Here is a 20,595-nt window from a genome sequence, read left to right on the forward strand (position 1 = left end):
GATGAGCTCTCCTCTTGCAGAACAGTATTTTGGTGGTTGAAAATGCTCCCACCTTACTGGAGTTTTCATGATTTCTGCCACCCCTAAGCTCAGTGTATTTCATAGCAGACGGAGGTCTGAGAATTTATCATAGTTTATCTCTGGGACAGAAAAACACCCCTGTTTCCCCGCCCAGTTGCCCACAGTAATTTCCTGCATGGAAATTTCCTAAATGCCAGTGTCCTCCACACACGTTGGTCCTTTCTCTGGGAGCAAGACAGGCCAGTAGTGCTTTGAGAAACAGTGCCAGGGGAGCTGACAGCGCTGAGGCTCAGCTGAGGCTCAGGTTTTGCTGTGAAAATAACCCTGCCCACCCAAAGACCATGTACACACACACACACACACACACACACACACACACACACACACACTATACAGTACTTATGTGCAAAACGCAGCCCTGCCCTTTGCTTTGTTCTGCCAACACTTCCAGCCTGTGCTTGGCTGTGGCAGGTGCCAGGATGATTTTCCCTTCCCTTCACCAGCAGCCTGGGCAAGCCTTGCTGCAGGGCATGAGGAGGTGGATGCCATTTTTGGAGGGGAAAAAATTGTGGCTGCCCTGCACTCAGCAGCCCTCCCCGGTTTTCATTAGTGACTGCCCAAATCTCTCTGGCTGGGGCTGTGCAGAGACCAATGTGCAGGTCCAGCATCTTCCTCTGCTGTGTGAGGGTGGCTGGAGCTCCCAGCAGCTCCTGGGCTCAGGATGTGCTTCGGCTGCTCTGCGGGAAAAGCGTCATGGCTTCTCCACTGCTCTCCAAGAAGGGGATTTGTCCGAGTACTGGCTGAGGCTTCCCTGCCGTGCTCCCTTGCTGGAAGCTTCTCCCCAGCCCCCTCAAAGCCTGCTGCTCTGCAGAGCTGGCTGAGCAGACCACCGCCCTGGTGCTCTGCTTCCACTCCGGGGAATGATTTGCAAAGGTGAGGGTAGGTGTTTGTGCTGGTGGAGGCAGCAGAGCGTGAGAAGATGCAGTGCTTTTACCGAGTCCGCTCAAGGATGGAAATAACTCCTCTGCATCATTCCGGGACAGGGAGGGGCTGGGCAGCACCAAGGTATGCTGCAGTCCTGGAGCAAGGGCTGGTGGCTGGAAGGTCCCAGCAGAGTTGCCCCTTCCTGTGGGGTTGTGCAGCAGCAAGTTCAACAGCTGCATCAGTCTTGGTCCAGTTCCTTGTCACTCCTGGAGGAGCAGCTGAGGTGGTGTGGCCAGTGGCAGGTGTACCTTTGGGTGCACGTAGCCATCAGACAGCTCCTGCTCCCTGAGGCATCGTGGCTGTTTTGTGGGAGTGGGTGCCCCACTTGCATGGAGGAGAGGATGCTGGAGCTGCCTACAGGCACCCTGAACAGACTTTTGGATCTGGAAAGATGACAGCTCAGGCTCCTGCTCTTGTGTTATCCACACCATGGTGAGAATGAAGCCTCCAAGGACTTAGGCTCCTCACCCTCCTTTATCCCTGTTTGCACTGGTGTCAGTGCTGTTGGTATGATTTACTTAAGATAGCATAAATCCAGTGTGGATGGCCCTGTTTTGGGGGAAGTGATTTTATTTTTTACTGAACTCAAACTTAAATCTTTCTAGAGCCTTTAGATAAGAGCATATGCATCCTTCCTATCGGCCTGAACAATGTCACTTTGCAGTCAGCTTAAAGTGAAGTGGCACAACAGACATTTACACTGGGTTAGTGGAGGGTGTTTTTGATGGGTAAGGAGAATGAGCCATGAGCCTTTTTGTTTTTTCCAGCTGTGAATCCATAGGCTTTAGCCCATCCCCATGAGAGTAGGTGCTGCAGGGCTCTGCATGGTGGCCTTTGTTAGTGCAGAGGAAGATCTCCTGGGATGGGTGTCCCCGAACATGTCAATAGACAGTGGAAGGAGATTTTGGAGCAAAGTACAAGGAGTGGGTGAGGGAAGTGAAGCTGTGATTGCTCTCAAGAGCTGTGGGACATCGGTGGGTTGTGCTGAAGGTGAACATTGCAGCAACAGGTAAAAAGCCCACTTGGTCACAACAGTCTGTGTTGGCCATAACCCCAGCCAGCCTGGAACCTTCCTGCTGATGGGTAAGGCTCGTGCTTTGCTTCTGCCACACACATGCCCCTGCTGTTCCCCTCTGCCCTGGCCTGCATCACTGTGCTCCTGCTTTGCTCAGCTCCCCAAGTGCTGCTTTCTGCCATCTCTTCTGTGGCGCCTGAAGCTCAGGGTGCTTTAGGCTTGTCCCAGCCATCCCTAAGCTCTGCAGCAGCAGTCTCCAGCTGGATCCCTCCCTGATCAGCCAGAACAGTTGCTCAGGTCATAGAGATGTTATCCACTGCCCTCTCTTACAGCCTGACAGGTCCTCATAGCTGATTCCTCCACCCTCATCTTCATGGAGACCTTTGCTCCCTAAAGGAGACCAGGCTGGAGGGCTGCAGCCTGGCTGTTCTCAGGGGTTTAAAAGCACCAGGGCCTTTGGCAGTGGAAAATGATCTCCAGCTGCCTGTGATCAGCTTCCCAGCTCTGCAGCACGGTGTGATGAAGGCTCACTGCCTGTGGTCATCATTAGAGAAAAATCCCTATCCCTTAGCGGTACCAAGAGGTTGGCACGTAGCACCGGTTAGCAAATATTGCATGAGTACTTCGTCATTTAAGTGCTTTCTGGGCTTGCAGCTCTTCCTAATGAAGACGCAGCAGGTCAAGCCTGCAGCCTCCTGCAGAGAGGCCGAGCGGCCGCACGCGCCCGGCGGAGCTGGGGGGTGGGCTGGGGAGGGAGAGCGGGAAGGAGGCAGCAGGAAGGGGGAATGCTGGGGCTGAGGTGCTGGGGCAAGAGGTGACGGGGATGGGGCGTGGTGCTGGGTGAAAAGAGGAGAATGATGTGAGATGCTCAGGGGGTGGTTGGGTGGTGATGCAGGAGGTGAGGAGGCGGGGCTGGAGCACAGCGGGGGTAGGTTGGGAGGTGAGCTCTGAGTTGGAGAAGATTAGGATGGCACAGGAGACAGCTGATCCATCCCTGCCCTGGGCAGGAGGAACTCTACCTCACCTCTTCCTGGCAGTGTGTCTCACCTGGTCTTAAACACCTCCCCAGATTGCCTCTTCTAGAACTTTCCTGTCCTTTCTGCCAGGAAGGTTTTCTTCTCATTCTACCTCATGTAAATTCAGAGTTGACTGTGCTCTGTGCAGAAGAGAAGGACTTGCTCTTCCACCTCACCACCTCACAGTAGCCTTTCACTTGTTGGGATATTGCTGTAGCTCCCGTCATGCCTCTACTCCTGGTATTGGTGTGACCCAGCCTTCTGCACACTTTTCGTGCCTTCTGGATTTTTCTAGATTTCCTGTTGCTGCTTCTCCAGACTTTCTCCAGCAGGTCATGGCTGCTTAAGGCATTCTGCAAGCCTCTTGCCCCACTGGAGCTGCCTCATGGCCATTTCAGACCTCTTACTCCCCCATAACAGATTCCTTTTAAATTCAAATACTGTCCCACTCCATGCTGCCATCTCTTTTATCCACATCCCGTGTCACCTGCAGAATGCCACTCCCAGAGTGACAGTGAGAACAACTCCCTGATTTTTGTCTTCCTGGCCAGTTTTGTGCTTTTAGTCTCATAGTTCCATGCAACCACAGGGCTCTCCCTTGCCTATGGGAGCCTTACTGCAGGCTGTGCAAAACCTTTGCTGTGGTGGTGATGGGGCCCATTGGTGGCAGCAGCAGGACTCTGGGATCAGCCAGGTGCCTGGAGGGATGTTGGAGCCCTGTGTTTCAGGGGAGAGTCACTGGGCAGTCCTGCCTGGGGGAAACCCTGTTGTCACCCCAGAGCTCACCATCACCTGGGGAACTTTTTGTTGCGTGCATTAGGGAGCAGAGGACTGCAGGTGCTGGTCTGCAGCTCTGAGGGGATACGGAGAGCTCAGCCTCTTCCTGAAATTCGGGGCTCCAGGGCACAGGGATGGCACCACTTGCCTTTGTGCCCACATGGACAGGCAGTCCTTTGCAGGAACAGACCTTTGGTACAGATCTGCAACACTCCTGCTCCCTGCCAGCCCACAGGCCACCTCTCCTGGCTCCCACTGGCTGCTTGGAGCTCGGGAAGTGCCGTGCTCACTGCATGCCATCCACAGCAGCATTCCACAGTGCTGGGCTGGGGCTGCCGGGCTGGCCACGCAACATAAGGTGTTCAGGACATTACAGAAACCAGTATGTTCAGGGTTCTGCCTTGGTCAGGTCAGCCTGGTTGGTGCCTTCGCAATCCTCAGTGAAACAGGCAATGAGTCTTTTAAGAAGGGAGTTGGTGCAGGACGGAGCTGAGCAGCACAGGGCAGCCCCTGTCATGAGGGCTCCCTGCAGCTGCTGTGGTGGTCTCGTGTGGCGGCTCCAGTGGTTGGTGACACTGCTGTGCCAGGCACAAGGGGCCATGCACCACCTGGGGGTGATGGGCAGGACCCTGCCTGGTGGTCAGTGGCCATGCAGGGCAACCCTTTGTGTGAGCTCTGCTGGTGACAGAGGACAGCTGTCCCCAGTGGCAGCAGAGCTAGGAGCAGGGCTCCTGCTTGCACCTGGGTAGTAGGAGAGGGAGCCTTGCCTGGAGCAGGGAGCTGAGGGGATGCAGGAGGATCTGCAAGTGCTTTGAGAGACTGATCCACCACCAGCGCTGACGCTGCCACAGCCCCACTCGCCTCTTCCCTGCCACCCTGGCCCTCCCCAGGGAGGATCTGGGAAGGGGTCCAGGTGAAGTGGCATCCTGGCGCAGCTCCCGGGGCAGTCCTGCCGGTGCCCTACACTGCCCTGGCTCTGGGAGAGGTGCAGTGTGAGTAGCCAGCAGTGCTGTGGGGCACAGGCCTGGCCCCACCGTCTCTGCTATCATGCTATTTTTGAATTCTCTTTTTTTTTTTTTCTGTTGTGTTTTTTTTCTTTTTTTTTCTTTTTGTTGTTTTGTTTCTATTTCCTTTCGTTTTCCTTTTTTTGTTCTGTCTCCTCGTGTTTGGTCCCTAGGAGCCAGCGCTAAGAAACAGGGCGAGGACTTAGCGGATAATGACGGTGATGAAGACGAAGGTATTTCTGTGCTCGAGGCTGCCACTGCATGACACGCAAAGCAGCTCCGTTTGCCCGCCATCCGCTGCCACTCCCAGGGAGCCCTGTGTGTGTCTGTCTGCCGTGCCAGGCAGCTGCGCGGGGTGGGGGGCAGGCTGGCCGGCTGTGCAGGGCACCCAGGACCTTCCCCTCCTCCTGAGGGCGGGGGAAAGCTCATGGGGTTTTTTTCTGCCTTAGGAGAAGTTTGCTCCTGCTCAGTTTGAGCGAGGTGCAGGGAGGAAGCATGGCAGCTTGGGAGGAGAGGAGCCCTCGGGCACCTGGGCCCATTTCACCCTGAGCCCGGTCACATCCCACCTCCAGCCTCATCCCCCCGGAGCCGTTTGGATAAGTGCAGCTGGGAGCCGACAACCTCCCCCTCCACTCTTGCCTGGCCCCGCCACGGGCACCAACCCAGGGTGGCTGTGCCAGCAGCCTGAACCCTTGGCACTCAAAGGGTATCTGGCCATGCCCAGGAGACCCAAGGTCCACTTGGTTTCTGTTAACTTCTCTACTTCCTCACCCAGTGGAAGCGAGGTCTTGCTTGCAAGCAGAGCGTCAGCACCAGTCAAGGCAGAGCAAGTGGGCTTTCAAGCAGATGTGATTCTAGATGTACACCAGGGCTAAGCAAGCTGCAGGATAAGCTATTTTTAGTAAAACGGGGTCGTTCATCTGCAGGGTACGGAGCTGGTGTGTTTGGCTGCAGAGATGTGAAGAGAGGTAGGAGGAAGATTTGGCCAGGGTGCAGCTCGAATGTGCTGAGGACAGTAAAACCTCAGGGTGTGCAGAAGGCCCAGGGCAGCTAGAACACAGCCTGGCAGATGGCTTTTAGGATCTGGGAAATAGATGAAAAACTTTTTCCTTGGCAGTACTAAACCCCGGTTGTTTACTCCCGCTAACCTGTGCCCCAGGATCTCTTGTACCAGGATGTAAACTGGCATTCAGCCTGAGTGACTTGACTGTGCTAAATCCCAACACACCAAACTGTGCTGGAGCAATTAGGAGCTGTTTATTCCCTGGTACATCTCCTACATTGCTGACATTCTGCTGCAAGGATGTCCCTTTGTGTGTCAGTGGGAGCGTGCAGCAGGGAGAAGACACGGGCACTGATGTTCCTGCCCTTCACATTTCAAGCAGGTGGCCCTGGATAAAGTTGTCCTGCTATAGTTCTGCCACACAGGCGATGTCTGTCCTGGAAGAGCTGCCAGCATTTTTTGCTTCTCTGGTCTGTGCATTTGACTGGCTACAACCTGGCGATAGGAAAAGAGCCAGCACAGGTTTTGCTTTTGGCATAGCCTCATTCTCCTGGAGGGAAGAGGTTTTCTGTGGGGAAGGGAGGCCACCTTTAGCCATGCCATGGGCCGCAGCTGAAGGTGAGGATGGCCACAGGTAGCCATCAACCTGGTCTGCAGCCCCCCTGCAGTGGGCAAGCCACAGGGAGGAGTGGACATGGGCAGAGGTTAGGTGGGTGTGAGAGAGCATGTCCACCCCAAGCGGGCATCAGCACTGAGATGGTGTGGCTGTGCCCCCGGAGTGCAGCCCTGCGTGGACTGTGGTGGGGGCTGGCAGCCAGGGAGGCAGGCAGGGAGGAGCAGCTGGCTGGGGCAGCTGGGGCCAAGCAAGCACTGCCAGCCCACCTGAGCAAGGTACTGGGTGCGGGAGAGCACAAGGGAGGGCAAAGTCCATCAGTGCTGGCTCGCCAGCCCAGCACAGGGCTGGGCAGCACAGGCATTTGGGACTTGGCACTGTGTCCATGACGGGTGCAACCACCTCCTCTGTGTAACATGGGCGAGATGCACCAGGAGCCCAAGCGTGGGTGTTATTCTCCTGTGGATGGATGTGACTCCATGAGGGATCACAGGCCAGTGGGGCAGAAGGGGCAGGATGTCCCCTGGACAGGACCAGTTGAGAGAGGGAACGTGGCTGCTCCCTGTCCCCCAGGCTCCTGCAGTTCTTCCTCCCCGGCCCTCGGGGTCCTGTTCCCCATCCTCACTCCATGCCTCATCCCTGTCCTTGTCCAGATGCTGTGCTCACCTCCCTGACACACACACGTGCATACATGTCTACCTCATCACCATGTCTGTGTCTGGGCACTGGGGTGCCGTGGGTTCACATCCCAACAGCAGGCAGGTCTCTGCCTTCCTAGGGGGATGGGAAGGGAGGGTGAGAGAGTGAGACATTGGAGCACACGTCAGTGGCCCCTCCACCTTCTAGGTCCTGCACACCCCCATCCCTGCCCCCCCCCACAATGCCAGCTTCCAGGACTCCCGGAGCACTTGGGTCCAGCCAAAGGCAGGATGTGGGGCTGCATCCCAAGGCTGGACTCTGCAACTCCCGCCCACAACAGAGCTGGTCTGGCTCCCGCACGATGCCAGAGCCCATCTCTGGGGAAGAGCAGTGGGGTCCAGCCAGCACCCCTCCCACACTGTGCTCAGACCCCCGAGGGAACAGCAGTGTGGGGATGGTGCAGCGATTGCCACCACCCAGAGAAGGGCTGGCAGGGTTGGTTTAGTGGTGTTTGGCTTTGGAGGTCCATGCTGTGGCCCCCCAGGAGAGCTCTGGCTTTGGCTCCTAAGCCCCCTCCCTGGTCCTGGCAGCTGGCATTGCCCTTGTACTTGGTCTGCCTGTCGGGCAGGGTGCTGCGGCCGTCGGTGGGGTCCTGTGTTTAACCACCTCTCCTTCCAGACATCCGGGACAGCGGGGCCAAGCCGGTGATGGTGTATATCCACGGTGGCTCGTACATGGAGGGCACGGGGAACATGATAGACGGCAGCATCCTGGCCAGCTACGGGAACGTGATTGTCATCACCCTGAACTACCGCGTTGGAGTGCTCGGTATGAGCTGGCCGGCGTGGGCTGTGCCGTCAGCACAGCCGGGCAGTGGGACAACCCCTGTGTCTGACCGGGCTTGAACCAGCCGGGAAGGGGGCGGAGGGGGGCGTGGGGCCGGCGGGATGCGCTGCGGGCACGGCCCTTGCCTTCCGCCCTGGCTGCCAAGCGCGGTGCCACGTGGCAGAACCCCCAGCACGCGGTCGCAGCGCAGTCTGGGTCCTGGCACCGACCCCCCCCCGGCTCATTTACACAAACTGGCTCAACTGAAAGCAAATATTGGTTTGTGGTTAAATGAATAATAAATGTGTTTACCCAGCATCTCCTCCTGAGAGGGCTCAGAGCGGTGAGGTGCCAGCGGGTACTGCCTGGCTGTCCTGGGGACCTGGCAGCTCTCCCTCCCTGGGCACAGACTGTTCTCCAAACCGGTTGAGCTGCTGGGACCCCCTCAACCACCCACCATGGCCTGGCCGCCTGCAGAGGGGACCACAGAAGGGTGTCAGGTGCCATACAGAGGAGGGCAGCAGTCCCATTTCCACAAGCACTGGTGACCTAGAGAGGCAGAATGAGGACACGGGGTCAAAAGGCAGTGCAGTGCCCTGCTTGCTGCAGCATAAAGCCCCAGGGGCTGAGACACAGGGAACTTGTGTGGAGCACACTGCTGCTTCCCTTAGCAGCAGGGAGAACAAGGGGTGCAAAGGTTTGGGAAAAGCTCCTTCCCAGCCAAGCTGCTGTCAGGGCTGGCTCTCTTACTAGCCATCCAGCCTAGCATGGTGTTCTCCCTTGGCAGCTGGGCTCCCAACTAGTACCTGAGGCAGCACATCCCTCTGATAGCCTTCAGACCCTAGAGTTTCTTGCAGAAGATGACAGTTACCCGGTAGAAAATAAGCTTTTCAGTGAAAATAAACCTACTCAAGACCTTTTAAATTAAAAATTGCCCCTTTAGGATGAATAGGTGCAAACTTAAGAGACGTGAGTCACAATATGACATTAGACTTAAGTGGTGCCTTCATCATTTCCATTGAAGTGGTGCACCACACCCAGCCAGACCACCTCCAAGTGCCAGCACAGCACTGGGGCCGCTCCCTGTGTGCTGGGATTACCTGCCTGGATTTTAACTTGGGATCATGGTTTTGGCTTCCTGCTTAGAGTCAAACCAAACAAAAGTGGTGATAACTTATCTTGGGTGTTCCCTTTGCTATTGAAAACTTCTCAGCTTCTTCCTCACTGAGAGCCTTTGTATTTTAAGCTGCAGTCAGTTCTTCTCTGCCCAGCCCACCTCCTTACATTTACAGGGCCTCCTCTAGTCCGTGCTGGTCCATGGAAAGCATTGGCTGTGCAGGCACTCGGCCTTCCTGCAGCCACTGATGCTTTCTCAGCTTTCCCTGGAGCATGTGTGAGCTGTCTTGAGCCATTCTTAGCACAGGTGGTGGTATGGGTAGGACAGAGCTTTATGCCCTTTACCCTGTCACTGTTGGCTGAAGAGGCTCCCCGGGGCTTGCAGCTGCACTCTCAGCCTTTTGCCCCTCTTTGCTGTGCAGAGGGTGGCTGGAGCTCGAGGTGTCCCTGCTCCAGCTTAGAACTCTCTTGGTAGTGGGATCTCATGTTGTAGTGGTAGAGGGTCCCATAGAAGCTCCCCTATGCCTGGGGAAGGGGGGTGGGAGGTCAGGACATTCCCTGCTTCCTCATCCCTAACTGGGCTCCCCTTGGCCCTCAGGGTTCCTGAGCACAGGGGACCAGGCTGCCAAGGGCAATTATGGGCTGCTGGACCAGATACAGGCCCTGCGCTGGGTCAGCGAGAACATCGCCTTCTTTGGGGGAGATCCCTTGCGGATCACGGTCTTCGGCTCCGGCATCGGTGCCTCCTGTGTCAGCCTGCTCACCCTCTCCCACCACTCTGAAGGTAGGTGTCAGCTGTGCCTGGGATGCTGCAACTGCGAGCAAACACCCCGCTGATGCTGCTCTAGGGAAGGGAGCCCACGCAGGTCCCGCTGCCCAGCCTAACAAAGCCAGGGCTGCTTTCTAATTAGTTGCTGGTGAGAGCCTGACCCGGGACTGAGAAAAAAAACATTCTCATCCTGGGCAGGGAGAGACCAGTGGCAGAGCATTTGGGAGGCAGGGATGGAGCTCCCAGTGCACAATGCTGCAGCCTGGGGCCAGCACCCAGGCATGGGGAGAGGTGGGGACCCCTCCCGTGGCATCCTGCCCTGGTGCTCAGGCTTGTCCATGTGCAGATGTGGAGGGGGGGTAGGGCATCATGCAGGGCACAGGGAACACGGATCTCAATGCTAGGAAAGGCATTCACACTGGAATAGAAGGGAAAACAGACCTGAGTCTGAGGAGGGATGGAGGGCCCCATCTTGTGAGACTGGGAGAGCTGGAAGTGCTGTGACTAGCAAAACACAGGTGGAAGTAGAATGATTGATATCTGTAAATATAGCAGAGTGTTTACTCTAGATAAAGTAAGGAATTATTTATGCTAAAAGATTGTGTTGGAATAAGAGCAAATGCATGTAAACCACCTGCAAAGACATTTGCATCGAGCATTTGGGGAAAAAAATTAACCGTGGGACTAGAGGTTCTCGATAAATTTCCTAAAGGAAATTGTAGGAGCAAAGCCTGAACTGAATGTGATCCACGGGGGACTAGCCTGCCAAGGACATGCTCACAGGCTTTATATGAGGGTGCAACTCTCTCCAGTGCCATGTCCCTAAGTGTGATGCAGGGGAGAAAGGGACACGTGTGGGCAGGAGACATGGGTGTGAATCTGCACCTGAGAGACTCACTCCAAATTGCACTTGAAGCTGATGTGAAGAGCTGCAGCCCTGCTCAACAGCCTGGGTATCACACAGGAATGGAGACCTTCAGAACCTCAGCAGGGCTGATGGCTGATGATGGGAAGTCTTTTGCAGGCTGAAAGCTGCCGCAGAAAGAAAAAGTGTTTTCTCTGCCCATATTGAGTGTGAAAGGCTGGTGGGGGAACACTATGTGTGATGCATTCACAGTGCTTCTTAGGGTGCTCCTTTCCATCACAGGAGTGCAGGACTGTGTGCTTGGCTGCCTAGGTGGCCCAGGATGGAGAGAACAGCATGGAGTGAGTTTGAGGGTGGATTGGAGGGGCTGCTTCTTGTGACTTTCCAGCCACAAAAAATAGTCCTGTTAGTATAGTACTTTCCAGGTGATGCTATGCTTTCTGCCACTGAATCCTGCACCTGAATGCCTAAACCCTGTATCTGCCACTAAACCCTGTATCCTTTGCTGTCCTGTCCAGCCCCAATGCCTGTGGTGTGGTCTCCCCTGAGTCTCAATGGTGCTGTGTGCTCAGCACCCTCCCAGATGTGGCAGGGGAGCTGTAAATGCTGTGAGGTGTGAGGGGAGTGCTCAGTGCTGCAGCCAGTGTCTCATAAAACCAAATGGCCATAAAATTACCTCAAAAACCCTCTGTGCCAGAGCACCCATCTCCCCAAGGACAGGTAGCTGGCTCTGGAACATGGCAGGGGAGCCGTACTAAGATGCAGTCTGCAGACCAGGTGGGCTTGTTTTTATTGCATCAAAATAAAACTCATGGTGATCAAAAGCAATTAATGAAGCTGCTGATTTATGCCTGCTCTGACAGGTGCTGCAAGAGGCAGACCCTGGAGGCTTGGTACAGCACAGTGTCTGGCTGCCTGGGAGATCCACATCTTCCCTGCCAGCCTCAGCCCTTGCAGGCAGGTGGATTCCACACCAGTGACCAAAATGCAGAGCTCCATCACCTTGCCCCAGAAGGCTGGAGAGGCCCAGGGTGCTTGTGGGGCTTCAGCCAGGTGCTGGCATGGAGGGGGAGGATGTGATGAGTGTAGACTCTTGCACACTCCTGGGTCCTTCTGGATCAGGACATGGCCATGGAGAGACACAGTAAAGGAACTCCATCAGGGACATGACCAGCTGCTGCTGACATCAGCTGCCCCATACTTCCCCAGGCAGGGGCATAGCCCAGCCTAGGGGGTCTGTCTGGGAAGTGATGCTGCTGGCAGAGGCAGTATGGCTGCTGCTGGGACGGCATCTCCTGAGAGCCAGGATACCCCATCCTGGCTCCTTGGCATGTGGACGATGGTGCAGAGCAAGCAAACCCATGGCCAGTCTCCAGCCTGTAGGCTGGGTATGGCTTTCTAGGGCACTGGGAGGTGACAAACAGAACTTGTGACTTCTCTTTGTCCCAGTGCATGGGACTGTACGTCAGGTACTTGGCAGAGCAAGGGCTGTGCGTGCAGACAAGAGCTATGGACATGGTGGCCAGGAGCCAGGAGACTCTGAACACTTCTGTTGCGGGAAGGTGCATGTTTCCCTGCAGAGCAGCACAGCCCTGGTTGCAGAGAGGTTCTCTGCGCTTCAGGGTGCTGGGGACAGCCCCGAGACCAGCACAGTGTTGTGCCAGCACCATTCAGGGATCACCTTAAACAGTCCCCTGTGGTGAGCAAGTGCTGGGGTCTGGCAGGGGTGCAGGCAGCACTTGGGGTGCAGAAGAGAGCTGGTCGGAGAGCAGGGACCCTGGGGTGCACCCCAGACTGGGACTGGCTGCCTTTCACAGCCCCGGAGGCTCTGCTTCCTCACCACCCTTTGTATTCTGAGCACAAGCACCATTGACATGGGACTGGAGCGAAGCCACGCATTTCTCTGCCTGGGCCAGGGCCTTTGTGGCCTCGTTTTCCAGGGCGAAAGTCCACTCCCTCTGTGTTCCTGGTGGCAGAAAGGCCCTCTTTGTGCGTCTGGCAGTGTGCTCCTGCAGGGCCGGATTGGCACTGAGCAGCCCCAGCTGGGCAGGAAGCAGCAGGGAGGGGGTCGAGGGGGACTCTGACAAAGCACTGGGGTGGGACACGCAGGGTTAAGTGCCCTCGAGCAGTCGTTAACCCTCCCACTGCTGCCAGCCCGCAGCCTGGCTGCTCAGTGAAGCAGGTGCCAACCTGGACTGGAGGATGGTGCTGAGCCAGGGACAGTGTGTGTCCCTCAGGGGCTCAGGTAATATGTCCTTGGGGTGGCTGGAGTGGCACGGGCTGCTCAGCAAGGCCAGGCTGTGATGCAGCCATGGCTCCTCTTCTCCACCCACCAGACAAAGATGCTGGGCCATCCCCTGCAATGGGATCCTCAGGGAGCACAGCAGCCCTTGTTTGCTGCCAGGAGCACCCCCCCACACCTGCATGTCCAGCTGTCACCCTGCCACCCTCGCAGTGGCCCTGAGCTGAACCCCTGTGTGAGCCTGGCTCAGCAGCAAAGCCCAGGTCAAGGCCAGGTGTGGGCTGAAGTGCTGGGTCCTTGCAGGGATACAAGGGCATCAATGCCTTCTCCACGCTGCATCCTGCGCTGCAGTGCTGGGGTGTTGGAACCCTGCTGAGAGCTTCCTCCACTCCTTGCCTGTATTGCAGGTCTCTTCCAGAGGGCCATCATCCAGAGCGGCTCCGCGCTCTCCAGCTGGGCAGTGAACTACCAGCCCGTGAAGTACACCAGCATGCTGGCCGACAAGGTGGGCTGCAATGTGCTGGACACGGTGGACATGGTGGACTGCCTGCGGCAGAAGAGTGCCAAGGAGCTGGTAGAGCAAGACATCCAACCAGCTCGCTACCATGTAGCCTTCGGGCCGGTCATTGACGGGGATGTGATCCCGGATGACCCAGAGATCCTGATGGAGCAGGGCGAGTTCCTCAACTATGATATCATGCTGGGGGTCAACCAGGGTGAGGGGCTGAAGTTCGTGGAGGGTGTGGTGGACCCCGAGGATGGCGTCTCAGGCAGTGACTTTGACTACTCAGTCTCCAACTTTGTGGACAACCTGTATGGATACCCCGAGGGGAAGGACACCTTGAGGGAGACCATCAAGTTCATGTACACAGACTGGGCCGACCGGGACAACCCCGAGACACGTCGCAAGACTCTGGTGGCCCTCTTCACTGACCACCAGTGGGTAGAGCCATCAGTGGTGACAGCTGACCTGCATGCCCGCTACGGTTCCCCCACCTACTTCTACGCCTTCTACCACCACTGCCAGAGCCTGATGAAACCTGCGTGGTCAGACGCAGCCCACGGGGATGAGGTGCCTTATGTGTTTGGGATCCCCATGATTGGCCCCACAGACCTCTTTCCCTGCAACTTCTCCAAGAACGACGTCATGCTCAGCGCTGTGGTGATGACCTACTGGACCAACTTTGCCAAGACAGGGTGAGTGGGGATGGGTGCTGTGCCTTGGGGGTCTGCACTCACTGCAGCTGTACCCCTCGAGACCATGCTGTGGTGGTGGGGGGGTTGTCATGCCTGATGTGGGACACTGAGCCCCCTGAGCCCAGAGGTCTGTGTGCTGCACCTTCACTGGGGTCATGGCCTCAACCACAAAGCCAGAAGCTTAGAGCATGGGCAGTCCCTGGGACAGGACCCAGCCAAACGCAGGGGTGGGGAGGCTGGTTGGCTGTGGTTGTCATGGGTGAGGCTTGACCCAGGGTTGGGGTGCTGCCCAGACATGCAGGACCTTTTGCCAACACACTCTGTGGCACCACTGGCAAAGATGTCCCCAACCTCCATCTCTGCACCCAGCTTTCCCTCCTTGCTTCTTTGGCTTTTCTCAGTGCTAGTTCTTTTCTGCCTGTGTTTCACAGGGACCCCAACAAGCCCGTCCCCCAGGACACCAAGTTCATCCACACCAAGGCCAACCGGTTTGAGGAGGTGGCCTGGTCCAAGTACAACCCCCGCGACCAGCTGTACCTGCACATCGGGCTGAAGCCACGGGTACGTGACCACTACCGGGCCACCAAGGTGGCTTTCTGGAAGCACCTGGTTCCCCACCTGTACAACCTGCACGATATGTTCCACTACACCTCCACCACCACCAAAGTGCCACCACCCGACACCACGCAGAACTCCCACATCACCCGCCGGCCCAACAGCAAGATCTGGACCACCAAGCGCCCCGCCATCTCCCCCGCCTACAACAGCGAGAACGGGAAGGAGAAGTGGAGCCCAGAGCAAGAGGCGGGCACCCTGCTCGAGAGCCCCCGCGACTACTCCACTGAACTGAGCGTCACCATCGCCGTGGGCGCCTCCCTCCTCTTCCTCAACGTGCTGGCCTTCGCCGCCCTCTACTACCGCAAGGACAAGCGCCGGCAGGACACGCACCGGCAGCCCAGCCCCCAGCGTGGCGCCGCCAACGACATCGCCCACGCACCTGATGAGGAGATGCCCTCCTTGCAGGTGAGCCAGGGGCACCACGAGTGCGAAGCTGTGCCGTCCCACGACACCCTGCGCCTGGCTGCTCTGCCCGACTACACTCTCACCTTGCGTCGCTCGCCGGACGACATCCCGCTTATGACCCCCAACACCATCACCATGATCCCCAACTCGCTGGTGGGGCTGCAGACCCTGCACCCCTACAACACCTTCACCGCCGGCTTCAACAGCACGGGGCTCCCGCACTCACACTCCACCACCAGGGTATAGCTGCCCGCCGCCGGCGCACACGCATGCACGCACGCACACACACGCAGCAGACACTGGCAGAGGGAGCGGCGGGGCCGGCAGAGCCCCCGGACGGAGGGGCAGCACCCACGGATGGGGCAGCTCCCAGCCCAGAGACCTGTGGGGTCCCCGTGTGGCCCCGGCGCTTTCTTTCGTTCCTATCTAACTTTTGAGAAGTGCTTTGACTCTCCCGGCCTCAGGGCCCCGTGGGTTGCCCCGGGACGCCAGTGGGGTGCGGGGGGGACGCAGTGTAACCCTGCACCCGTGCAGGCGGGCAGGGGTACCCCACTGTCAATGGCCATGGGGCTCCCCGTGCTGTGGCTGTGCCTCCCAGTGGGGCGATCACATCCCCAGCGCTAAGCCCACTGAGCACCCTGGGACTGACGAGGAGCGGGACTGGGCATCCCTCTCGGCCAGTGCCCAGGCATCCCCAGGCAGCTTGGCAGCCCTGGAAAAGGCTCCTTCACTGTGCTGAGAAGTGGCCCTGGGCCATGGTGCTATAGGCAGAGGGAATGGGGACCTGGCCATGTGCTGGGTGCAGGCGCTGTGGCCGGTGCCGGGGCTCAGGGACCCTGGGAGTGGGGCCCTGGGCTGGAGACTTGGCACCTCTGCCCCTCTTTGCGCTGCAGAGAATCTCTTTTGTGTCAGTCATTTCTCTTTGCAGAGACGTTTTTTAAAGCAGATCTTTAGTTCTTTACACACTAACGGAGTCGCCGCGTTTTGTCCTTTGTAAAGATTTTAAAACCAAGTGTTCTTGATATAAAATAAAAAGCCAGTTAGAAGCCAGCGTGTGCGCACGGTGCCGGCCCCCCATGGCGCCCGCCTGCCGTGGGTGGGCACCAGGCAGGGCAGTGCCTCCTGCGCTGCGGGGCCGCGCTCTTTTGTATTTTTTGATATTTTCCCTCCTCTGTCACCCGTGCCCACCTATCTCAGCCAAATAGCCTATCCAACGGCCTGCCTGCGAGCACCTCCGCCCCGGTCCCTCCACTGCCACCACTGGCCAAGTGCCACCCACCGCCCCACGTGGGCATCACCTGCTCTGAGCAACACCCCCATGAACCCAGGAGCACCGCCCCAGGCCTGCCCTGCTCCCCCAGGAGCATCCCACATCCCTTCACCACTGCCCCAGGGCCGTGCTGTGCCCTCCCTGCCCGTGCCACTGCCCAAAAGCAGTGGTTTGCAGCCTGTGTCAGGGGTGGGGTGACAGGAACAGAGTGAGCTGCTTTCCAACATCCACTCTGCCTCCCATGTTACTTCCACTGGGGCCTTTACCCCACCGTGGGGTGACCCAGCTCTGGCATCTGGGACGTGCAGCTGGGACAGATGCCTGGGCAGGGACTTTGGGGGTGATGCAGCCTGCATGGTGCTGGGAGCACCTGTGCCAGGGCTGGGGCACCCGCTGGGCTGGTGTGGCCACTGAACCACATGTGGCTCAAGGCAAGTGGCTTTGGTGCAGTCGGGCATGGAGAAGAAGCAACATGGGATCCCACATGGGGCACCCCAGTCTCAGCCCCCCATGATGAGCACTGGCACCTGGGGAGGCAGGAGAAAGGGACAGGTCCTTGTGGGGACACCATATCTCGTCCCTGTGCAAGACGGTCCGGCTGGCAGACGCTGCCCATGCTGGCGGCCGTGACGCACCGGTGCCGGCTGGCCCTGCTGGCCCTACTGCCTGGGGCCAGCCCATCGATGGCCCTGCTGGCCCTACTGCCTGGGGCCAGCCCATCGATGGCCCTGCTGGCCCTACTGCCTGGGGCCAGCCCATCGATGGCCCTGCTGGCCCTGCTGCCTGGGGCCAGCGCATCCACAGCCCTGCACCCTGCCCTGGCCCCCGCCCCGCACAGGGCTGAGGGTGAGGATGCTCGTTGGAGAATGTATTTATACCCTGTCACCCGCGCAGAGTAACAAATTCCAAATAAAACAGAAGTGATATTTTTAATAGCGGTGTGTCTCGCCTCTTCTTGGAGTGTGCAAGGGCCAGGGACTCCCAGGCTGGGTGGGGTACCCTGTGCTGGCTTAGAGCCATCCCAGCCATGGCTGTGCCTGCTGGCAGAGGGTCTGGATGGTCTCCATGTCCCTGTCACCCACCCTACAGAGGCAGCAGGAAGATCCCGGTATCACCCAACTGTGTCGGGGTGCTGGACCTCCAGTGCAGCACACATAAAATCAGCACCATACGATCCAGAATTGCCAACACCAAGTGCCACAGAGGGGGGAGCGTCCCCCCATATCCCCGCCCTGCTGCCCCCACCGCCAGCACAGGGACCCCATGTGGGATCTCATCTGTGCCACAGCCCCCTCCCTCCAACCTTCGCACCCCCTCCCCAGTCTTTCCCAGCTGAGCTCCCCTCCCCCTACTTGCCAAACAGAAAAGCTGCTGGTTTCATTTCTTTTTAATGTAATTTCAACTGGAGTTGCCATGGAAACGAGGCACGGGGAGGGGGGGCCGAATCGCCTCCAGGCAGCGTGCAGACAGTGGAGCCAGGGCCGAGGCCCCGAGCCAGGGGAGCCGGGGGCAGGCAGGGGGACAGGCTGTGCGGGGAGCTGGGTGCGGGGCTCTGCTCTGCTATCCCGGGGTACCCTTGCTGCTGCTGTGCCACTGGCACATCACCCTGTTCAGCACCGTGCTCCAGACCCTGTGCTGGACCCCCCTATGACCACTGGTGCTGCCCATTGTGGAGGTCCTGCACCCCCTGCCACCCTGTGCCCTGTGTGCTGGAGGTGCAGCAGCGTGGCCATGGCCTGGGGGCATTAGTCTGGGATGGAGGCAGGTCCCTTGCCATGGGGCAGATGAAGAGTGTGGGAAAGGTGCCATAGGCAGGCAGCGTGCCATGCTGAGCCATGCTGAGCTATGCTGTGCTGTCAGGGCAGGGATGCTGTGGAATGCCTGGGACAGGTTGCAATAGAGCCAAGCCACAATGGGACTCTGACGGGCTGATGGGGCTCTTGCCCAGGGCATGGGGATGCCTTCCTCCAGGCTTTTCCATGCCAACAGGCAGAGTTACCCCTGCTCTCTGGGTGAAAGAAACTGCCCACCCATGAACCACCCTGAACTGTGACCTGCAGCTCCATACAGAGTTGCCCCAACCACTGACCCCTCTGGTCCAACCCACCCAGCAGCCCCAGGACTGCAATACCAAGGCCCTCCATTGCAGCCACCAGTTGCCCCTGTTTAGTGACCAACATCAAACTACGGGGAGAGGTTTCCATGGAAATGCAGGTGCTCCACAGCACAGCTCCAACAGCAGCCACCTTGCTGTGGGGCGAACAGCAGGGTCAGCCCTGCCTAGTGGCCATAGGCCCATCCTGGTGACACCACCAGCTGCCCATTCTGCGGTGCCTAGTGCCCTCTTGAAGGGGTGATACCTTTCTGCCCCAGATTAGGGGTTTGCTCTGCCCTCCTGTCCCCCCTCCTCATCCTTGCATGGCCCCTGCTGTCTGCAACCACATGTGCCAGCATGGCCAACCCAGTTGGGACCCCAAGGCAAGCTGGTGACAGACAACACGGGTTGCTATTATGTTTGCAAAAGTCCTGAGGCTGCCATCTGTCCAGGGTGTCCTTGACCATCAAGAGCTTTTCTTTGGAGACCGGGCAAAGCCCAAGGGACACTGTATCCCAGAGGGTATGTGCTGTTAACATCTGTGTGACAATTGTGGGACATCCTCTGCTTCAGGGGACATGTTTAGTGCTGCAAAGAGAAGAGAACTCAACTGCAAAGGTGTCCCTGGTATGGTGAGGGGATGAACAACCCGTGCATGGTCCCTGGCTGCTCCAGGATCCACAGTCAGCAGGAGGGAAAAGATGCTGCTATGCATAGTAGCATCACTGGAGCAGCGTCCTGGTCCTGTTCCCCTCACCCCTGATGCACCTAGGACACAGGACAGCAGACTCACAGGCAGGCAGGACAAGCTGTTATGTCGTATACTGCAACCCCCTCTGCCCCGTGCTGCAGCAGCACAAAGGATTTCTGTGCTCACCCACTGCCAATGACCTTCCTGGCAGTTGACTCAGACCAGAGGGTTTTGTCTCTCTGAGAGCAGCAGCCTGAATCCAGGGATGCCTGTGCTGCTGTCAGTCCAAGACTGGAAGCCCAGAGGCCTCTGCACTGCAGTGGTCACCCAGTGATGAGGTTGAGCTATTCATAGGGCCAGCCCTTCCCGGGGCAGGATGGCTGGGGAAAGGGGGCTCTGAAAGCCTGCTCTTTTCCTCCTGACAGCAGAGGTGTTTCAGTGATGGTTGAGCTTGATTTCCTCCATCGTACCAGTGAAACTGCTGGGCTGCAAGATCTCTGACCCCAGCAGTGTGCCAACGTCTGCGTCACCCTGGTCCCGCCATCCGGATGTTGGCTCAGTCCTGCCCATCTCATCAGCTTCTCTGTGTTCAACGAGCCCACGTCTTTGACCTCTTTGCTGCAACTTCAGACGCCTAATTAAGTTCACAATTAACGTCATTAACAAAGAGAGCGTTTCTGGTCCGCGTGGTCGTGGATGGGGTAGTTTTCTGCGTACTGGAGGCAGCGCCGGCCACGGCTGCTTGGTACAGCCTGTTCCTGACCGCTGGCTCTTGCACAACAGCTTTACCTACGGCAAACAGGCGAGGGGGCTGCCCATGCTCCCGCCCATCCCTGGGGCCCCTGGTCCTCCCACCAACTCCCGGCCAAGACAGCGGGCGGGCACCGGGCTGGACAGCAACGCCCCGGGCTCCTCCTCCCTCTTTTCTGTTTTCTTTCTCTAATTTTATTATATTTTCAGAGGGATTCCCACGTTGAGCCCCACCGGGTGCTGCCGCGGGCAGGTGCGGCCCCTTCGCCCCCGGCCGGCCCCGCAGCGCCACCTGGTGCCACCGCCGGCGACCACCCCCCTCCCGCACTGCCCGGACCCCCCACTGACCCTCGCCTGGCTCCCAGTGCCCCAATGCCCCGTACTTGGCTTCCAGTAGCCCCCCGGAGGCCCCTAGTGACCCATAGCCTGGCTCCCAGTGACTTCCAGTGACTCGCAGTGATCCCCACCTTGGCTCCCAGTGCCCCCAGTGACCCCCGGCCTGGCTCCCAGTGCTCCCCCACCCGCCCCAACCTGCCTCCAGGAGACTCCTTGTGCTTCGTCCCACTTAGCCCGTCCCACAAATCCTCCAGTGCCCACCAGTCCGTCCCCGTCGACATCCCCCCCCCCGGTGCCACCCACCCAGCCTGATCCTCCCAGCCTGGCCCCACTAGCCCCTTGTC

At 58.2% G+C, this 20,595-nt stretch overlaps 1 protein-coding gene across 4 annotated transcripts in view; it reads left to right on the top strand.

Annotated features, from left to right (window-relative positions):
- NLGN3 (neuroligin 3) overlaps positions 1-17,314 on the top strand; it is a 39,291-nt gene extending 21,977 nt beyond the window's left edge. For 3 of the 4 annotated variants that reach the window (XM_039378133.1, XM_039378135.1, XM_039378134.1), the window contains 5 exons: positions 4,991-5,050; positions 7,751-7,900; positions 9,612-9,797; positions 13,297-14,086; positions 14,518-17,314. In XM_039378133.1, coding sequence (XP_039234067.1) covers positions 4,991-5,050; positions 7,751-7,900; positions 9,612-9,797; positions 13,297-14,086; positions 14,518-15,355 — 2,024 coding nt within the window. In that variant the 3' untranslated portion in view covers positions 15,356-17,314. The remainder of the gene's footprint in view (positions 1-4,990; positions 5,051-7,750; positions 7,901-9,611; positions 9,798-13,296; positions 14,087-14,517) is intronic. The other variant, XM_039378136.1, reaches the window with a different exon arrangement.
- Positions 17,315-20,595: the final 3,281 nt, after the last annotated feature.

The sequence above is a fragment of the Pipra filicauda genome, unplaced genomic scaffold, assembly GCF_003945595.2.
Source record: "Pipra filicauda isolate LSUMZ 115617 unplaced genomic scaffold, ASM394559v2 scaffold9_size5747161_pilon, whole genome shotgun sequence".
Taxonomy (NCBI): Eukaryota; Metazoa; Chordata; class Aves; order Passeriformes; family Pipridae; genus Pipra; species Pipra filicauda.